This window comes from Lonchura striata, chromosome 15 (assembly GCF_050655825.1).
Source record: "Lonchura striata isolate lonStrDom1 chromosome 15, ASM5065582v1, whole genome shotgun sequence".
NCBI lineage: Eukaryota > Metazoa > Chordata > Aves > Passeriformes > Estrildidae > Lonchura > Lonchura striata.
In genome coordinates, this window is record NC_140717.1 from 6,492,998 (window position 1) to 6,512,572 (window position 19,575).

Here is a 19,575-nt window from a genome sequence, read left to right on the forward strand (position 1 = left end):
TGGAGTCTCTCCTCACTTTGCCAGGAAATTACTGTGTGTTTAATTAACCTGTGCAGGAGCTGCAGCCCTGGCTGTGCCCTCAGCATCCCTTTGCCCTGCCCAGGCTGCTCTGGCAAGGTGCCTTTGCTGCATCTGCGCCCTTCTGGGAGGAGTAGCTGGAGGGGACTCCTGGGGACATGTGGATGGTCTGAGCTGCAGCTGCTGCCAGCTGTGGATGTGTCACTGTCTGTGTTTGGTGTCTGAACTCCTTCCAGTCTGAGTCTGCCTCCATACCAGGGCCAGTAGAGGACATAAATGGCTGGAAGGTGGGATGATTTACCCACCTTTAGGTGTTCCTGTGCATCAAGAGATGCAGATGTTTCAAATGTGCTGCCCTGGCCCCTTCTCTCCTAAGCACACACAGGGGCTTTACCTGGCTGAATTCCTGAGGATGATGCAGCACCAATGATGCTGCTGGGTGTTAAATGACAGTTCAAAAAAGGAGCTTGTTCTGCAGCTGGGCACAGTAAAGTGGTGAGAGCTGAGACAGTGTCGTATAAATGATCTGTTTTATTCTGAAGAGAACTATTTACAAAAGAAGTAGAGCATTGTTTTTACTAAAAATATGCCTTTATAGATTTTTATAATATGTATCTTATAAAAACCATACATTTATTTACATGACTGCTACATACAAAAATTACAGCACTGTGGTATATGTACATATCTATAGGTACATTCTTTCTGCTTGTCCCTGCTGTGTGCTTTTTCCCTTTCAATCCAAGGGAATCATTGCTGCAGCACCCAGACACTTCCTTTCTTGGCTTTTTGGTTCAAACAATCTTGCTTTTTATAGCCGAGTGGGGAGTAGAGAGTTTGCCTGATGGAGAGGCATATCTGGAATCTACCATTCTAAGTAGGACAAGTGCATGTGGCCCTGGCTGCAGCCTCACTTCCTGCTCTCTCTGCAGAATGACTCTGTTGTCAGTAACTTTTTGATTTACTGTTCATCTCCATGGCAAGTTGCTGATCTCAGTTTGTATGAAGATAAAGTGCTAGTGACTTGTCTTTCATTTACATTTGTTCCTTGTTTACAGTTGCTTCCCTTGCAGAGTTTAGGAAGGGGGGACTGATCCCTTTTCCCTCAGCTTGGCATAACAAACATTTGCCCAAACAGTCACCTGTTTGTTACCTGTAGGAAAGTCCTTTGTAACCTTAATCTCAGCAGGCATCTCTTCTCTGTGCAATACTTGAACAGTGACTGAGCAGCACTACTGTTTTATTTACTGTTATCTCAAAAGCAAGGCTAAGGGTTGTGTTTACAGCTGCTGATCCCACTCATTAAATCTCCTATGGGATCCTGAGTACCTGCTGGATTAATGTACCTCTTCCATATAATCTCCTGGAGCTGATGTTTCCTTTATACCGTGGGTGTGTCCTGGAAGAGTCAAGTGCCACAAGTGAAGTGTCTTCTAACCAGCACTGCAAGGCTGATTCTGGGCTCCTGGCCATGACAGCATGAAGGTGAGTGTGTAAATGACAGCACAGGGTGAAGTAGTTGGGACCTTGTTAAAAAACAATGTGACAAATGGGTGTGAAGGACTGCACAGGTGAGGTTTTTCAAGACAGAAGACAAAACCTAGCTGCTGTGTTAAGGCAGTTGCTGTTCCTGTGGAGTAGCAGCTCAGCACAAGGAGGTCTCCTTTGGTGTGTTGTCCAGTTCATTACACCCAGTTCTCTTGTATCTCTGGGTTTAGTAGTGCAACTAAGTCTTTAGGGTGAAGGGGCTTGTTGAAGAAACCAACTTGTTTGAAGTACCCAACTGGCACCTTAGAACATGCCTTCCTCTTGCAATCTCTTCCATTACTCTTGTTAAACAAAATTGCAATGGGATTAAGGATTCAATTAAATGAAGAGATGTGCTGTGCCTACCTCTGCAATTGACTGAGTCACTTTCCTCAGCTAATGTAGCAGAAGGCACCTTCATCTCATTACTGCATTTTCATGGGATAACTTAAGGCCCTTGCCTTAGGATTGCATCCATCCATCCATCCATCCATCATCCATCCATCCATCCATCCATCCATCCATCCATCCACCCATCCATCCATCCATCCATCCATCCATCCATCATCCATCCATCCATCCATCCATCCATCCATCCATCCATCCATCATCCATCCACCCATCCATCCATCCATCCATCCATCATCCATCCATCCATCCATCCATCCATCCATCCATCCATCCATCCATCCATCCATCCATCCTCACTGGGGTAGAGTCCCACACAACTGCTGGGCATGTAGGTTGAAGAGAGTTGGTGGGGTCTGGGAAGTGACAACTGACAGCAGAAGAAAGGGCCCCGAAGACCAAGATGGTCACATGGCTCTCCTGTGATAGAGCATCGTTCTCAGTGTTCACAGGTGTCACTGTCACAGGTGTCACTGTGTCATGGGTGTCACTGGCATCCACGCTGCCACACCTCATTTTGCAGGAATCAAAGGTTGGGGTAATGCATGTGGGTGTGACTGAGTCCTGGCAGCAGGAGATGCTGAGTATGTGCCTCATGTCCCTGTCCTGTGCAGAGTCACAGTAGAAGCAGGCTGGGAGGACGAGGACAGCAGAGAGCATGTGGCACTGCACTGCACCCTTCCCCTGGCTTGCAGGTGCTGGCTACAAGTGGCTACAAGCAGATACTCAACAGCTGAGCATTGCCTAGAAAGGAGAGGCCAAAGTTCAGTTTCCTTCTCTGCCTGTGAGGCTCCTGATGTCTTTCCCCAAAAGTATCAAGCTGTATCGGTGGGGCTTTGCCCAAGTATTTCGTGAAGGAAGCTCTGCAATCCAGGGTTCGTTGCTTTTATGTGGATGGGTTTTACCACTCAGCTCTTCACTATCATTGCCAATCTCAGAGCACCCTGCTCCTTGCAACCCAGAGCTGCCTTAGTGCAAGATGGTTTCATACCAGTGTGGTGGTTTCATGTAACAAGGAAATACAGGAATGCTCAAATCTTCATAGGCAGAAAGGATATTTGTACTGAGGTATTATGGATGTTCTATCCCACAGGGAAATTGAATAACACTAAAACCCAAGCCACCAGCCTCCTACCTGCTGCTTAGAAGGTGTTTGGTACCTATTCTAGCAGAAAGCTTGTTCCTGTGAGCTGTGAGCAGAGATAGCAGCTCCCTGTGGGATGGTGTGTTAGCACCGAAGTTGCTGAGCAGGGCAGAGCTGAAGGTGCACCAGCTCTGTCTGCTGTGGGACAGTGTAGGTGGTGGCCTTTTGAAAGAAGCAGGAAACAAACTGGGCCCTACCCATGGGTATCATGAGCTGGCAGAATGTGTGAAAATTGCATGACAGCAGCAGGACATCTCTGAACTGAGCCTGGTGTTCCTCACTGGCTTATGATGGTAGACTGATAAAAGAGCTGTAAAGTGCCCATCCAGTGCAGAGGAGAGGTCCTTACTTGAGTATTGCATGATTTCCAGCACTGCTGTGTGCTGAATACACCAAAAAGCCACGAAGCCATGTTCCTTCTTGTTGATCAAGTTGTGCAAAGCAGGCTCTGTCATCTTTGATCAAAAGCACCTTTGGCTACCTGCTCATCAAAGGGCTGAGTAGCAACTGACCCACAGGCAGGGACAAATAATCCTTTCTGTCAGGCCATAGCCAGTGTTACTGCATAGGGCAGAGTAACCTGCAGGCTTTCCAGAGCTCTGTAGAGACCTTGATAGCCTTTGGCTTCAGTGAAGGCAGATGCCAGTGTGCTTTCTGAGGATCGAGTCTGCCAACCCAGTGTCAAAGACTGACTGACATCATGGGGAGTAGGCTTTCAGTGAATTACTAGTCAGGCTTTTGGGAGGCTATCCAGTTAAAATGAGTTTTCTTACTCTGGGTGATGTGTATGGCTTTGGGGAAAGGTGTGTGACTTGCTGAAGCTCCCAAATTACTTTTGGCCATTGGAGGAAGAGCAGGTGCCCCAGGACTGAACATGCACACCTTTTATCCAGTCTGTAATTTGCTGCAGATGATCAGTCTCCTGGGGAGAAATCTGTAGCTACAGCCTGCAACTCTTACCTCTGTAACAGGAGGAAGCTGGAAGGACAATGACACCATCTATCTGTCCCCAGCCCTGAGCTGCAAGGAGCCTGGATTCCAGCGAGGGTGAGCAACCACACAGAGCTCCAGGGGAGATGGTGCCCAGGCAGCAGCTGTAGTGAGGGCTCAACTTCCACCATGGAGAAAGCTACATTTGTCAAAACATGGTAGTGCTGGGGCCAGAGTGACTCCAGTCTCAGTGGGATGGATGAAGGATGTCACAGCTGCCAGGGTGATACAAATGGCTCCCTTCTGTCCTCTTGCATTCAGCTCTCTTCTTCCCCCTGTGCTCCCTGTGACAGAAGTTCTCAATCCCCTGCACCGCTCTGTCTTGGGGCTGCTTATTTCCTTCTCCAGCACAAGAATGCTTTTAAGACAATCCGAGAATTCTTCACAGCAGAAATTGGACTGTGACAAAGCGCCTAAAATATACCCTGAAGTTTATCACTTCACTTATAGAATAAGAAAAGTTTCTTTCTACTAGAATCACATTGTCAATTTGCAAATCTCCAATTCATGTAAACATTTGGTTCAGACCAGGTGCGGTGTAAATAGTGCAGAGTCTTAAGGGTTAACTCCTTTGCCCCCTTCTTTTTTACTCAGTGAATCAGACTTGGGTCCATCAGCAAGCTGGGCAGCTGCCCCACTCCCCATCTTGAAGCAGGAATTGTTGGAGAGTTTTCTCTTTTTCAAATTAATTTTTCTTGAAAAAGGAGAAGAGACGGTTTCCTTCGGCCCCGCCGGGCTCGTCCCCCTGCTGCTCCGGCCTGAGCGCGGGGGAGGGCCTGGCACTCCGCTTGGCGCCGGAGCCACTGGAGAAGGAATAAGCAAGCTGGCTCCATTCCTTCGGGTGTTTGTCCATCAGCTGCTGGTCAATGACCCTGTGCATGTCATCCTGCAGCAGAGGGAGAGGACAGGGCCGTTAGTGGCAGCTGATGCTCAACGGGGGCTGGCGCGGGGCGGCTGAAATGGGTATGAAACGTGCAGAGATGAGATGGAGCAGGGATGACAGGCACAGGTCTGTGTCCCCCACCCGACAGCAGGCTCAGCTGCTGTGAGGCTTTTCAGGGAGTGAGGAAGATCAGTCACACAATTCTGAGGGATGAATTGCTCAGGTGGTCTCGCACAGGCACTCTGTGCCACCCCTAAGCTGTGTTTCTCTGCTGTCTGCACCTTGCAGATGTCCCCTTTGGGGGAGAAATAAATAAGAACAAATGCAGCTGAAAGCAAAGGTCAGAAAAGGAAGGAGGTCTGTGCTGAGCAGGTCTGTGTGCACAGCAAGGGGACAGGCGGGGTGGCAGAGCTGCTGCATGGCCACTGTCACTGGGACTTCTTTGAAGAAAGTGCCAAGGGGCTGGGGGAAGTGTGGGCCCACCAGAGCCCTTCTGGGCTTTGCACCAGACTCACCAAACAGAACTGAGCTCATCCCTTAGACCCCCTCCTTCCCCTAGGGCCAGCAGAGCAGTGGGAGCTCTGACTGACAGCTCAACATAAACTGTGGCTTTTCAGGTGTACCAGGAATGCCCTGATTTCATCCATGTTTGCACCACAGTTAAACTGCTTTATACAAAATAATTACCCAGTTCTATTGCCACTAATGATGTGCTAACATGTTCCATGAAAACCGGGCTATAAATTTTACAGATTTTAAACTTTCAGATCCATTGCTTCTCCTATAATTGCATATTTAAGCTACAGCTTAGTGAAAATGTATGAAAACTAGCCCCACAGGAGGAATTAACTACTCTCCAGCAGTTTGGTCCCTGACTAGGGCTGGTGAGAACAGCAATACTCTGGATGGGCTGGAGTGGTGGAAGTGCTGTTCATTCAGCACCTGGTGAGGGGCAGCCTGTCAGGGCAGCCCCAGGACTGCAGGGGAGGTGCTGCCATTGCCCAGCAGGTGCCCCAGCTGCTCTGGATTGGAATCAAATCAACCAGCTGGGACTGGAAACTTAATAATGGCTAATCTCTTGTTGCAGCATTTTCTTCAGGGAAAAGGATTCATAGCCATGACCTGGACCTAAATTTAGTATGGGGGCTTCCCCTGTGGGAGCAGGAGGGTGCAGAGCTACACAGACTGGGGAAGTTTTGGGTTTTTTTAGAGAGGGCTGGAGAGAGGAAAGGCAGAGGGAGAGTTGAAGAGGTTGAGGTGAACATCAGTATGAAATATCAGTGAGACAGGTTTCCAGAGCTGAAGCTGCCATGTGAAAATGTACAGCACTTGGATTTTGAAGGTACCTCTTCTGTTAAATGAAGTAGGTACTCAGGCTCCTGCATGGCAGATCTGTGTCCTTGACTGGCCATACAACAAGGGATGAGAATGATTTATATGTATATTTTTACATATATATATATATACACACAAAAAAATATCAAATATATATAAAAATACAGTATGCACTATTGAGAGTGCACTGCATTGGGTCCCTGTCTGTCAAATATGTGAGTCAGACATCAAAGCACTTGGATGGGGAGGATTTTTGCTTGAGTCCTATTTTACAGCCTGTATGATTATGTCCTTAGAGAACACTGTCATCTTGTTGACAGCCCTTGGTGAAATGCAGACTAGAAGTGTGCAAGAGCAAAATGTTACCAGATTAAAGCCTCCAATTATGCCCAGCTAAAGCAGAGACTTTTATCCTATTTGATCAGAAACTTTTCTGCAAACTCCTTTGCAAAACAGTCCCCAAAATACAGAAATGACCCCACTTGTTTTGTGCCTCTGTGGCTGAGCTGCTGTTGAGGGGACATGAGGTGGCTGGAAACTATTTTGCTGCTGTGTAGTAACACCTCAGGTCAGTATGTGGAGACAACTTACTGCCATGAAGTGGGCCTGAGCCTTAGCTCAGAGAGCTGGTGGGAGCAGGTCTGGGGTTGCTATGTTACTGCAACAAGACCTGTTCTTATCCCCTAAACTGGGTTTAGTCTAGCACTAAGTAGGCCTAACTTTATAGCACCCAGACAGCTCCTATGCAGAGCACTGAGTGTCACTGACTGGAAAATGAAGCTGAGAAGTAAAATCCCAGCCTTTCAAGAAGCTTTCCAGATACTAAATATGGGGCTAGAGAGGGTTAATAATATGTGCAACCTGGCTTTCCCCGTGGTGCCCTGGTAAAGCCTCACCATGGGGTGCAGGATGCTGCCCTTGGCTGGTGCTGGGATGGGGGTGTGGCAGAATACTGGTGGGTGATGGAGACCCCCACTGGCCCCTCTTGCCAGATGATGGTGAGGGCAGAGAAGGATGTGGGTGATGGTGGCAGCAGATGGACAGGGGATGGTGGGTGTGGGGAGCTCACCTCAAAGGCAGGAGGGGTGTACGACTAAAGCTGTTGGTACAGGAACTGAGAAAGGCCACTAGATCAGAAACCAAAGGAGCCAGATAGTAAAAAGCCCTGAGGAAGCAAACTGTAAGCAGGAAAAAGAAAAGAAAGAAGAAAAGAAAAGGGAAAAAAATAAAAAAAGAGAGAGAAACGAAAACACAGTGGAGTTGAAACAGGAGCGAGGTTGTACGGGAAAGGTTTCTACTGGTCAGGCTGGTTGTTAGTAGAGCTGGGGTCTAGCACAGTCTGCAGCAAATCACTATAAATGGCACAGACCTTTTCCTTGAATCTGCTTTATTTTCTGTTTAAGTAGCCCTCCCTTGGTGCTGGTTTTGGGAGGAGATAGCTTTGTCTGCTCACAAGGGTTTTCCCCACTGACCCCAAGCAGAGCATTTCCAAGGCAACTGTGGAACTGCCATGACTTTGTTTTTTTCACCTTGGTGAAGAACTGGAATTTTACCTTCTCCTTCTTGATGGATCTTCAGAGTTGATGCAAACAGTGCAGCAACAATCAGCACAACCTCATTCTCCCACCTTTCTGCTCCATCATGGAAATGCACAGACATGCTGTGCCCGTGTACCCAAGGTGTGCCTGCCTAGGGACACCTCCTGCACAGACCCCTCCCCGCCCCGGGGCAGAGACACCTGCACATTTCCCATTCTGCCAGGAGGCACCGTCTGCTTCTCCATTTTAAAGGAGTCTTTAGAGCTGTAGAATTAACTGCTCACAGCCAGAAGGGTGGGAGCAGGGAGGGCAGCTCCCCCCCACACCCAATCCAGGGATGCTGGGGTGGAGAACAGGACACACCCACAGGGAGGGGGGTGTCCCTGCAGGTGGCCCTGGGCTCGTGTGTCCCGCAGCCCCTGCCCTGCTCACCTGCCAGGCCTCCAGCTGCTGCGAGAGGTTCACCTTCTGCTGGATGGCATCCAGGAGTTGGCTGTTGAGGGACATCATGTCAATCTTGCATTTGGTCAGCTCCACCTCCACCGCGTTCTTCCTGCAGGGACAGAAATCCGGGCATGGCACCTCTTTCTTTCTGTCTAAACAAGCCCACAATTTATGTCTTTCACTGGCAAGTCCCCACATCCAAGGGTGTTCATCTGTGTCGTGTTCTGAACAATCTGTTAATCCGAAGAGTGGGACAGAACTTTTGACATCTTTACCTTAAAACCAGCAGACTTCTGATATGCACATTGTGAAGAATGCTGAAAGAAAATCAGATACACTGCTGTGTAAGATAATAGTGTGCCTGGATAATGTGCAAGATCTGGCAATAATACAGAGATCTAGAACAAGCTAGAATCTAGATTCAAATATTTTCTCTTTTTCTTCTGTTTACATGCATAGAAAACAAACAATACATGCTAAAATCAAATTACTTGTGTCTGTTTGATCAATAAATTGCAATATAAAACAAACATGAAAACACCTCTTAAAGAGTAGAATTCTGCTTTCACCGGGGACTTGACTGAAGGAAGGATTGAAGGAAGAAATGAAAAAGAAAGCTTGTCACAGCATATACTTTTTAAGAATGACAAACTGTCAAAATTGTTTGAATTACATGTTAGGCTTTAAGGAAAGCTCCAAATGTCAGTGGAGTTGTCCAAGCCCTTGGGAACACCTCTGCTGCATTTTTTCCCAGACATCTGGTGGCCATTGAGCGTGTCATGCCATGGACAAGGTTACCCAAAGAGCCCCAGATGCTCAGTGGCTGAGGTGTTCCAGCTGCTCCTTGATCGTGGAAAGGAATTGTCCTTTAGGATGGAGCAATTTCCTAAGCTGCCCAAGCTGGAAAATGCTGCTCACCATGCTGGGAGCACACAGGTAAGCACAAAGCTTAAGTTTTCAATTAATTGCTGTGTGATAGGAGAGTGTAACATGACTTCCTGGGAACCATCTTTCCTTGCAAACATTTTAGAGATAAATAATTGCACTTTATTAACTGTAGCTCATTCCTTGTCTTGTAATAGCTCCCTTGTGCTCCCCTGCAGAAGAGCAATTTGGGAATTTGTGTTTATATTCCAGGTACTAGAATATACACACAAGTATTCCAGGTACTGGTTGCTTAACACTTCCTCTGAAAGAATCCTATTTTCCTACTGCTTCCCACGTTGCCAAACTCCAGCTTCAAGCAAAAATTTTCCACACCAGATGTCTGCCTTGGGCAGTGATTTTATTTCTGTTCAGAGTTCGGGATTTTTGGGGGGATGGGTTGAACAAAAGCAACTTAACCCTTGGGGTGTGAGGTGGGAAGAAAATCACGAGCCTCCCCAGGCAGCAACCAGCCCACTCAGTCTGGGAGGGATGTTTTCACTTCAGTGACAGGATGCTCTCACTTGTTGCCACTCTCTGCTCCTTAATCCCCCTTGCCTGTGCCCCATTCCCACGGCTCCTGCACTGCAGGACAGCCAGTCCCAAATATTGGTGCTTTTTCCAGCAGGGTCACAGCAAACTGGAGCAGCTGTGCCCTTCCACTCCGGGCTGTGGTTTGAGCACCTGAAGCAGCCTTTTGTGGTGACTCTTCCTCGCTGCTGGGGATGCTTCCAGGGGATTGATGGCAGCGGCAGTGTTGCCATAGCCACGGCAGAGCCAGCAACCCACGGAACGGCAGAACTACGCCCGGCACACAGCTGGGATGCTCCTGCTCCTTGCCAACAGATGGAGGTGTTACAGAGCACAGCGATGGCAATTTGGTAGCCAGCTAGCCCAGCAAGGACAGCACGGGCGATGGAGCCACTTATAAAAAGGGATGGTGCGGGCTGATTTAGGTCCTGCACCCTCAGAGCTGCAACCCTCTCCTGCTCCTCCTCTTGTCCAGGGCTTCTCCCCTGAGAAGCTGGATTGGTGTGTCCTGGCCCACTTGCTTGATGAAGGGGTTATCAGATGAATCCTTTCTAGCAGAGCACAGAGGGGTAAAGGTGTCTCTCCCTCTCCTCAGCGCATTTTGGCAAGCCCAAGGACAGAGCTGGGGAAGGGAGATTTGAGGTATGGGGGAGCAAAACTGCACAGATCTGTAAGGAGGATGTGCAAAATAAAGAGCCAAACCAGTGGGAGAATTCTAAAAGGAGAACCAGAGAATTACAGGACTGGAGAGGCAAAAAGACCTTGAAACAAGAAAGCAGAGGGAGTGACCAGAGGAATGTCTTAGAGAAGAAGCCCAGGCAGGCTGTAATGGGGATGGTCAGGAAAGCAGGGTTGTGTGTCTGGAATAGCAAAGGAAGAAAAATGAGACAAATAGGGCAGACCTAGTGTTTCCATTTGGCTCCCTGAAATCCTCTCCTCCCTGCTGTTGCTCACACCAGCACTAGGGATGGCACAAACGTGGTTCACAGAACGCTCCTAAATGCCCCCAGTCCAGCCGTGGGGCAGCTTTGCCTTTAGTATCTCCTGCCCTGCTCCCAAGCTCCTGGCAGCATTTCCCAAGGCCAGCAAAGCCAAGTTGTCCCAGCTGCAGTGCAGGGCAGGAGAAAGCCCCTGCAGAGGATCTCCTGCCCTGGCAGTCCCCCGAGCCGGTGGCACTCACTTGGCGATGGCCTCGTCGCGGTCCCTGATGGCCTGCAGGAGCCGCTCGCCCGCCTCCCTGTCCTCGGCAGCGCCGCGCAGCCGGTCCCGCTCCTCCTTCAGCGTCGTCATCTCCACACTCAGCAGCGTCACCTGCGGGCACAGCGAGGCTGTGAAAGCCACGGCTGCTCGGGAAAATGCACCCAGGTGTAGGGTGGGAAAAGCCACATGGCGCAACCCGCACGTTGAGAGGTCCCCCGGTCACAGATAAAGCTGTGTCTGCTGAGTGGGGCTCTTAGTGCTGGTGCCACCCTGCATGAAATGTGCTGAGCTGCTCTGGGATGCTGACCTGGGCAAGATGTGTCACCAGGATGGCTTCAGCAACATGCAGAAACACCCACCCGTGACTTTGCTGACACTATGGCATCAGTGCTCAAATGCTGTCCCTCTCCAGGCAGTTTGTCTTGCAGTCTGCACACATCCTCCAAGTCTGCCTGTTATAATTCTGATCTTGCCAGGGTTAAATTATTGCTAACATAATTTACTAGCAAATACTATTTTTTGAAGGGACCATTACGTCTTCTGAAATAATACAAAGCTGTAGACAAAGGATGTGAAAATTCTCTTTCATGCCATGGAAGGTGTTACTGGCACATCTTAAAATTTTAATTAGACTTTAAAATATGTCTGGAGTCTTTAATAGTCTGAGAAATGATCTATCGTTTTGGTCCTGTGCAGAGTGAGTTAATAGGGTGTGAAATCATGCAAGGATTGCATTAGCACAGCTTCATAATTCTTCATACACATTTAATTTCTTTGTCTAGGGCACACACATTCTCTGTTACACTACTCCACCACCTGGAAACCCTTCCAGCGTTTGACCCACCTCGTGCCTCTAAATGCAGCTCAGTAGTGCTTGAATCTTCAAAGAAATCTTTAAATAGAGGGCAGACAGTCAAAAAGGGCTCCTCACCCAGGGCGTGGGAGGATCTGCCGATAGTGAGATGGGCTGGGCCGGGGGGAGGAGGGTGTGAATGCACCCTCTGTGCAGGGACTCCCCACGGGACTGGGGGGCTGTGCTGGGGCTGCCAGGGAACCAGGGAGCAGTGCCAGGGAACTGGGGAGCTGTGTCCTCCCTCAGCCCTACATGGGGAGCACCTCAGAGCAATGGTGTGACAGAGAGCAGTGGTGATGGGGTGATGTAAAAGGTGCCCAGCACTTCTACAGAAATCCCTGGGGACAGAGGATCCAGAAGCCCAAAGCATGGTGTTTGGGATAGGTTTGGGATTTAATTGGTTGTGTCTGTGCTTCAGGTAAGAATGGGAGGAAACAAACATGCAGAAGGTGTGAAATAACTTCTCAGAATAGACAGAGAAGGGGATGTTTCCTGTCTCCACCTGCTCACCGTGCTCTTTAGCAAGAGCAATGAATGTGTGTGATGCCACAAGATCCTAAAAGCCATTTAGAAGCAGCTCCCTTTGATTGTGTCAATACCAGTGCCAGAACAGAGGGATGAGGAGGCAGCAAAGCACTACTTCCCCCGGGTGGACCAGATTTCCACATGCATCAATTTTCTGTAGCACTGAACAGAAGATGATGTTGCCTCTTAAATAGGTGGGGAGAGTAATTATCAACCTGCAGCAAGTGTGAGGCTGGGTAACAGGCAAAAGCTGTGGGAGACATGTACTTGCTGTGGGAGGCTGGAGTTCCTCTCTGAGAGTAATGGCTGCTGCATTTGTAGCTATGGCCCATCTTTCTCCACATCACACAGAGGTGTGAGAAGAAAACAGAACTGCAGTCCTCTCTCTGCTTACTAAATATTCAGAGCTTTGGTAGCTGGGGACCCCTAAAAGCAGACCCAGGGTTCCAGACTTGCAATACAGAGCTGGTCTTCTGGTCCCTCCTGGCCAGAGAGTTTGGGGAGATCAGACAAGCCTAAGATGTGTGAATAAGTCTCTAAAGGTCTCTGTCAGCACTGCTGGTTGCAGAGGTCAAGCCCTTGTCTCCTCCATCTCAGGTGTGTATAAGGGCAAAGGAAGCTTGTGTGTGGTGCACAGGACTGCAGAAGCACAGCCTGGGCTTATGTCTCACTGGGGGCAGAAGGCTGGACCTTCAAAAGTGTCTCTTGTGGTGGCCACACTGCTGAGAGGAGCACTCCTGGGGGAAGGATGGGCTCCAGGGCTGCTCCCCTCCCCTCCCCAGCCCTGATCAGCTGCTGTGGAAGCAGGACATTCCCACCCTTGCACACGTGCAGCCACCACTGCCAGGGTATTTGCTGTCAGTGCTGACTTTCTGAACAGGGGTGTGTTTTCCTATTTATTCTCCAAAGAGTGATACAGCACTGCTGGGAAGACCAGCCAAGAACATTAATCCCATTCCCTGCTCCAGTGCAGTTGCTGCTGCTTCTGCTGCAGCCTCCAGATCCCCTCCAGCATCTGGAGTCTTGTCCTGCAGAGACAAGGACTGCCAAGCACCTCTTTGGATGGCTGTGTCCATTTCCTGCCCTTGGCATTGGGCCTCAGACACAGATGATGTTGGCTGGGGGTGTAATGGGATTCTGTGCTTTGGGTGTGGAGCTGGTCTTGGGCTGGACCATTCCTTGCTGTTGAGGTTGCCTCAGCTGCTCCCTGAGGTGCTGCCTGGTGACAGCCTGGCCACAATTAGGATTCTCTGGGAGTGCTTTGCTGAGGATTTTGTGATGCTGCTGTGGAAGAGATCAAGCCCTGCTCCATGCAAAGTAGAGCAGCACCTTTATATCCATGGAATAATGGTGCACATACCCCTCACAGGGGCTCAGTGCAGCAATTCAGGTCAGCCTGGGTACCTCTGGGTTTCCAATACCTCATATTAAGAAGCCTCGTACTTCTGCTGAGAAGAATTTAAGTAACAGACTGGCTAAAAAGTGGACTGGGAGAAAGGCCTATAGGAAGTCTGGCTGCTTGAGATGATGCCTCAGATGGGTCCCAGACAATTTGTCAGAATTTTTCATCCTAAATGCTTAAATCCTCTCATTTGGTTTAACAAATCTCCCTCATCCAACCATTTTGGCCTAAATCCTCCTGGATTATTTATCATGTTGGTCTCTTTGATGGAAGGCATGTCTTGGAGGGTGAACGCTGCTGTTACAAGACCACATGTGACGTGTGGGAGTTGCTAACCTGGCTGTGCAGTCGCTGCAGCTCCTCCAAACTCTGCCTCAGTTTCCCCCGTTCTCCCTCCATTAATTCCCTCAGGGCTCGTGAATCCTCACTTGTTCTCCTGATCTGCTCCTCTAAGGTGTCGTCGTCGCTTCGCCGAGAGCTCTGAGATTGGGAGAGAAATCTCTTGCTCAGATTTCACTTTAAAAAAGGCAATTGTATTAGTTTGGTACCAGTTTGGGATGAGGGTGCTAAACAAGGAAGAAGAAAATGTGAATGTAACCTTGGTAGAGTTTTTTGTTTGCATATACCTCCACAACCAAGGGTGATCAACCAAGGGCAGTGCTTCCACACATGATGCAAAGAGCATGCAGAGCTTGAAATAAACTAAATTTACAGAAACCTACTGCCCATTTGGTAGCCCATGTGGCTACAGTCTCTGTTTGTGGTCCTTTTACAGGACTCTCTGAATTTATTCAGCAAATGCAACTTCATCTCTATACTCAGCTATGGGTACTTAAATGAGGAGTGTGAATACTCCCCCACAGCCCCCGGCAGGGGCTGCACTGTTTTCCTCACCACAGCACCCCAAGTAAGCCCTAATGGCAATGCAACCAGCTTGTAGGGAATGGGACCAGGACTGATTTGAGCCACAACACAAAGTGAGGTGTTTTGTTGTAATTCTGCACTTCTGTGGATGCTGAGTGGTCCCTCCATGCCACTCCCTCTGCCCATCAGCATGGGGACCACAACCTACAGACATCAGCTCGTGCCAGCAAAACCCTTAACCTGCCACAGATTGGAGTTTGGCAGCTCCTGCCAAGACATTTCTACCAATGACAATTCCAGGGACAGAACCTCCCGACACAGGGGTTAAGATGGTTTTGTTATACTATTGCTAAAAAGGAAGGTTAGGAAAATCCCAAAGGAAATAACCGAACTGTGATGTGTAAGGCAATCTGTAATATTTCCACGTTGAAACTCTAACCTACTGAAAATCTCAAAGTAAGCCTACTTTTATTAATTTTCCAGAACTACTCCCAGGCCAATGAAAGTTGTATGAGCTTGAAACGTTAGGTGGTCTGAGCACTTCAGGCTGAAACCCCACGTGCTTGGCTCTTGGCTGACCACTTGAGACACAAAGAGTGGGCTGTGCTCTGTGATTTCCCACCTCAGGGAAGAGGTTTCCTGGGAGAGCCTGGGGCCTCCAGCAGCACCTGCAGCAAGCTCTGGGCCAGGGGACGTGCACGAGGCAAGGCCTCTCTGTGCCACCAACTTACCGTGGAGTCTGCCCCGTCCAGCACGTTCTGAATCAGTCTCTTGAGCTCGCTGAGGGCTGCGCGCAGGCTCCCGGCTGGCACGTCTTTGGCTGAAGAGGTTTCGGAGGACTCGTCCATGGAGGAGTCGGTGGACACGGCCGAGTCGGCGCTGTCGTTGCCCCGCAGGTGGGAGCAGAGGTACCGCACTTGGCAGTACGCCTCCCAGAGCTGCAGCCTCAGCTGCAACAGAGAGCCTGCATTAGCCTGGGCTGCCAGGGCCACCGACATCCTCCTGCCACGGCCAAGCCCTCACAAATATTTGCCGTGCTGATTTGGAAATGGATGCAGAGGTTTACTTTCATATAATCAAAAGAATGTTGATGCCACACCCCAATCCCAATTTTCTGGCCTTTGGTTGAGCTCCAAATCCAGATCAAATGCATTAAACTCTCTTCTGCTCTGGGACTGGTCACAGAGGCCTGTGGGCTTTTGTAGCAAGTGTAAATACCTGTTCTCGTTCTTGCTCCAGCTCCTCTGCCTCCATGCTCTGCTCTATCTCAGAGAGCAGGGATGTGCTGGTTGTGTTGAGGTTTTGGAGACTTTTCTCCTCACTGAGCTCCTCCACCTTGCCCTGCAGCTGTCGGTAGGACAGCCTCACCTCCTGAAGCTCCAGCTGGCTTTGGTGCAGCTTGGGAAGAAAATCAAGGAATCAGAAAAATATTAATGGAGGCAATATGGACTGTATTGATCTCTTGGTTTGTGAGGGAGCTGGGAGAGAGGAATGAGTGACACAAAACAGGGTTTCCAGCCAGGAGGAAAGTACTCTTGGCTGGTATTGCTGTTTATTGGAGCTTAACACTCTCCAAGTGTCATTAAACACTGTTTAGAATCCAGAATATCCAGAAAGATAAAAATAGCAGATTAATCAGCACTAAAATGAAGAACATTGTGAAGAAGTTGGGGCTCAGGTAAAGAAATTTGCTGAAAACAACACAGCAGGAAGTGCATCCAAAAATAAAGTGCTACCTACATTTAAAAATATATATATACAAATATACTTTTAGGAAAAAATATTCAGGGTTGTTTTGCAGAGCTGAGGATCCAGTGCTTGGTAAACCACAGAAGTGAAATAGAAAAACCTTGCTCATCCTAAGCCCTGGAGGTGCCAAGCTTGTTTTCTGGGGACTGATATTTGGTGATGCATGGATGTGAACACCATGGAGATTGTTGGGAAACCACCTGAGCACTGGGATCTAAGAGGCCAGTGACTGCCCTCTGGAACAGCAGGATCTGGAGAAGCCCCTTTTGAAGTCAATTCTACTCTTAAAAAATTAAATAAAATGAACTGTAATCAGAGTCCTCTAATTCTTTTTGCATTTACCTCATTTCCCTAGTACCCTGCCCCACTTTGTTGCTCAGATCTCCCTCCTACGCTGCTCTGTGGTGTCAAGATGCCTCGTTGATGTTCCTGTTACCTATCTTCATGGGAAACACCCAGGACCTAGCTTGATGCCATTCTTCCAGTTGTTCTGTCTCCCAGTTCATGGCAAATTTTACCCCAAATCATGACTTTTACTGCATCTCCCCATCCCCTCCCTGTCTCACTGCTGCCTCCTCACCTGCAGGTCCTTGTCATGGCTTTGTCTCTCCAGGATGAGGACTCGGTCCTGCAGCTCCTCCACGGTTCCCTGGAGCAGGTCGTTCTCCTCCATCATGGCACTGAGGCGATGCTCCAGCTCCCGCTTCCTGTCCGTCAGCATTTTGATCTGCAGGGCAAAGAGAGGCCCTGTCAGACTTTGCAGGGACCAGAGAGGAGAGCCACCACATTCCCAGGAGAGAAATGAAACAGCAAAAAGCAGAAGGATGTACAAAGATGTTCTGTGCCTGTATGAGAGAAACTACCTCTGTGTGTGGTTTAAAGCTTAGGAAAGCTCTGAAAGGAAACAACTCCTTCCCCAGGCTGCAGGACCAGCTCCAAAGGGGCTGGGTGTGCACTGGCAGGTCAGGGAGAAGGCAGGAATATATTCAAGGGTATGAAGTGGAGAACATCCCTGCCCACCCCTTGTATCTTAACATTTGAAAGACTGGGAAAAACTGGCTACTTTTCCTGGCTGGTCCTGATGGTGGCATTTTCCCCTGTATGGGTGCTGGAGTCCACAGGGTGAGCCAGCAGGATCCACAGTGAGCCTGTGGGATCCTGCTCCCTGCAGGGCTGTGCCACAGCACTGCCCATTGCTGTCCTTAATTGGTGTGTGTTCATCAGGTCCTCAGCAGGGATTTTTCTGTTTTTTCACTTGTGAAGACTCCTTTCTGTGCCATGATTATTTTTAGCCTCCCAGTGATCGGTTGCCTTTAAAATTGGTTAATTTCTTTTAATTGTCAAGGGCAGTGATTTCAGGCGAGGGACAGTTTGCCAAACAAACCCTCCGTGACTCAGTTAGCTGGGAACAGTGCAAGGGATGAATCAGCACTAGCCAAGGTCACTTCTTGTTTAGCCAAGAAGAAGGAGCTTTTTCCCACATTAGTACACACAGGATCTCTGGGTTTGGTATGCCAGATATCCACCAGTCCAGTATAACCCTAAATATTCCCTATGGTCTCCTTTCAGTTCATGAAGCATAGACAAATTCAGCAAATTCCCACTGTTTTCTTGGCCTCTTTGGATCTTGTGCCTTTGCTGCTTTCCAGGTTGCTGGAAAGATTTGGCTGCACAAAGGAATATCAGCCAAATATGTGGACTTGCTATTTCTGCAGAGTAAAGGCCACTGGAGGTATTGGAAAGCTGCTGTGAGGTGACCAATGGTTTCTGAGATGTCTCTGCCCACCACCATAATGCTTTGTGTGGGTTGGTGAAAGAAAAATAAGAGGTTTAATGGAGAGATTTCATATTTGGTAGGCAGACCAGTAATGAACATGCTGTAAATAACAATACAACATAAAAAACACCACTCTGCCATGAGCCCTGGACCATGGGAAAGGCACAAGGGGAAAGGGTTTGGAAAGCAAGAGACAGGGGAGGAGACAAGGTGTGGCATGCATGGTGACAGGCATGCTTGGGAACAGCAATGTACTTGCAGACAAAGCCTTTCCAAGCCTCCATACTTACTTCAAGGACTTGCTGCTCCACACCAAGGGGAGGGGAAGAGAAGGCGAGGGACCAGCAAGGAGCAGGTGGGAGCGGGAGAAAAGAAATCGAGAGATTTTAGCAAAAGCTTTTCCAGACAGCTTTTAAATAAAAGAAGTGGTTGGGTAGTAGAGGTGGCCATCTTCTACCCATCTAGCTCCTGCCTATGTGATCCCCAGTGACCCTGTCAGGGAAGGGAAAAGGAAGGAAGTGTCTCATTCCTGCAAATGTACCTGAGTTAAAACAGGCAGGGGCTCCTTGCTTTCCCAAGGGCATGGCTCAGAGACAAGACAGGATTGCTACTTTCTTTGCAAGCATGAGGAACAGATGGAAAAAACCCTTGCAGACTTTCCCACCATTGCTACCAGAGTTTAATCTGTACTGGGCAGCAGCCCTGCAGGAGCACAGCCATGGTTTGGCTCATCCATTCATTTTGCAGGAATGCTGTGGCGAGGCAGCATTGGAAGGTGCCCTGAGCCAGCCCAGCCAGAACACCATGGAGCAATCCTTGCTGGGGGAGTCCTCTGCCCCAGTGCTGCCATCCTTCAGTTGGCTCCACCAGCTGACTGTGTTTGTTCAGCTCAGAGAGGGTCTTACACAGGCTCCAACAGCCCTGGCTGCTTTCTGCAGGAGGGAGGCAGGTGACTCACCTCAGCCTGGAGGCTCTCCAGCCTCACGATGTGCTGGCTGCTGGAGGAATGCTTCTCCCGAAAGTCCTCCCGGAGGGTGTGGACCTGCAGGGAGAGCTGCCGCTCCACCTCTGACGCCTGCAAGGAGACACCAGCTGGAGTTACCCCACGGATCCAAAGCAGCCCTCTCCTCCTGCCCAGGGAGACCTGCCCAGATACACCTTCTGCACAAGCCCAGTTTCAGCAGAAACTCTGAATTCTGCATAGTTCGGGTGAGTGAAAATCTCATCCTGGACAGACACTGGAGAGAGCTGCCATTTAAACCATGTTGATTTTTCCCTTGGGGCAGTCAAAGGGACACAGCCCATAATTTTCTTCCACTGTAAAAAAACATGGTGACTTTTGTGTCCTAAAGGAAATTCACTTTGCCTTAAAAATTGTGGCCTAGCTGGGGTTGAGGACAAGACCAGGAAACACTCCTATTAACACTCAGAGATATTTACACTCTCTTAACCTCTGAACATCT

At 49.1% G+C, this 19,575-nt stretch overlaps 1 protein-coding gene across 4 annotated transcripts in view; it reads right to left on the bottom strand.

The window, feature by feature from the left end:
• Positions 1–4,633: 4,633 nt before the first annotated feature.
• Positions 4,634–19,575, bottom strand: part of BICDL1 (BICD family like cargo adaptor 1) — a 44,650-nt gene continuing 29,708 nt past the window's right edge. Inside the window, exons 3-11 of one of the 4 annotated variants that reach the window (XR_013340924.2) lie at positions 19,071–19,187; positions 16,916–17,062; positions 15,805–15,984; positions 15,318–15,536; positions 14,059–14,202; positions 10,923–11,053; positions 8,276–8,396; positions 7,375–7,483; positions 4,839–4,973 (exon numbers count right to left, since the gene is read on the bottom strand). Coding sequence is in view for 3 of the 4 variants with exons in the window: in XM_077787149.2 (XP_077643275.1) it covers positions 4,773–4,973; positions 8,276–8,396; positions 10,923–11,053; positions 14,059–14,202; positions 15,318–15,536; positions 15,805–15,984; positions 16,916–17,062; positions 19,071–19,187 (1,260 nt within the window). In the remaining variant the exon portion in view is untranslated. Of the gene's footprint in view, positions 4,974–7,309; positions 7,484–8,275; positions 8,397–10,922; positions 11,054–14,058; positions 14,203–15,317; positions 15,537–15,804; positions 15,985–16,915; positions 17,063–19,070; positions 19,188–19,575 lie in introns of those variants that run through there. The other 3 variants (XM_077787149.2, XM_077787148.2, XM_085592643.1) reach the window with 3 other exon arrangements.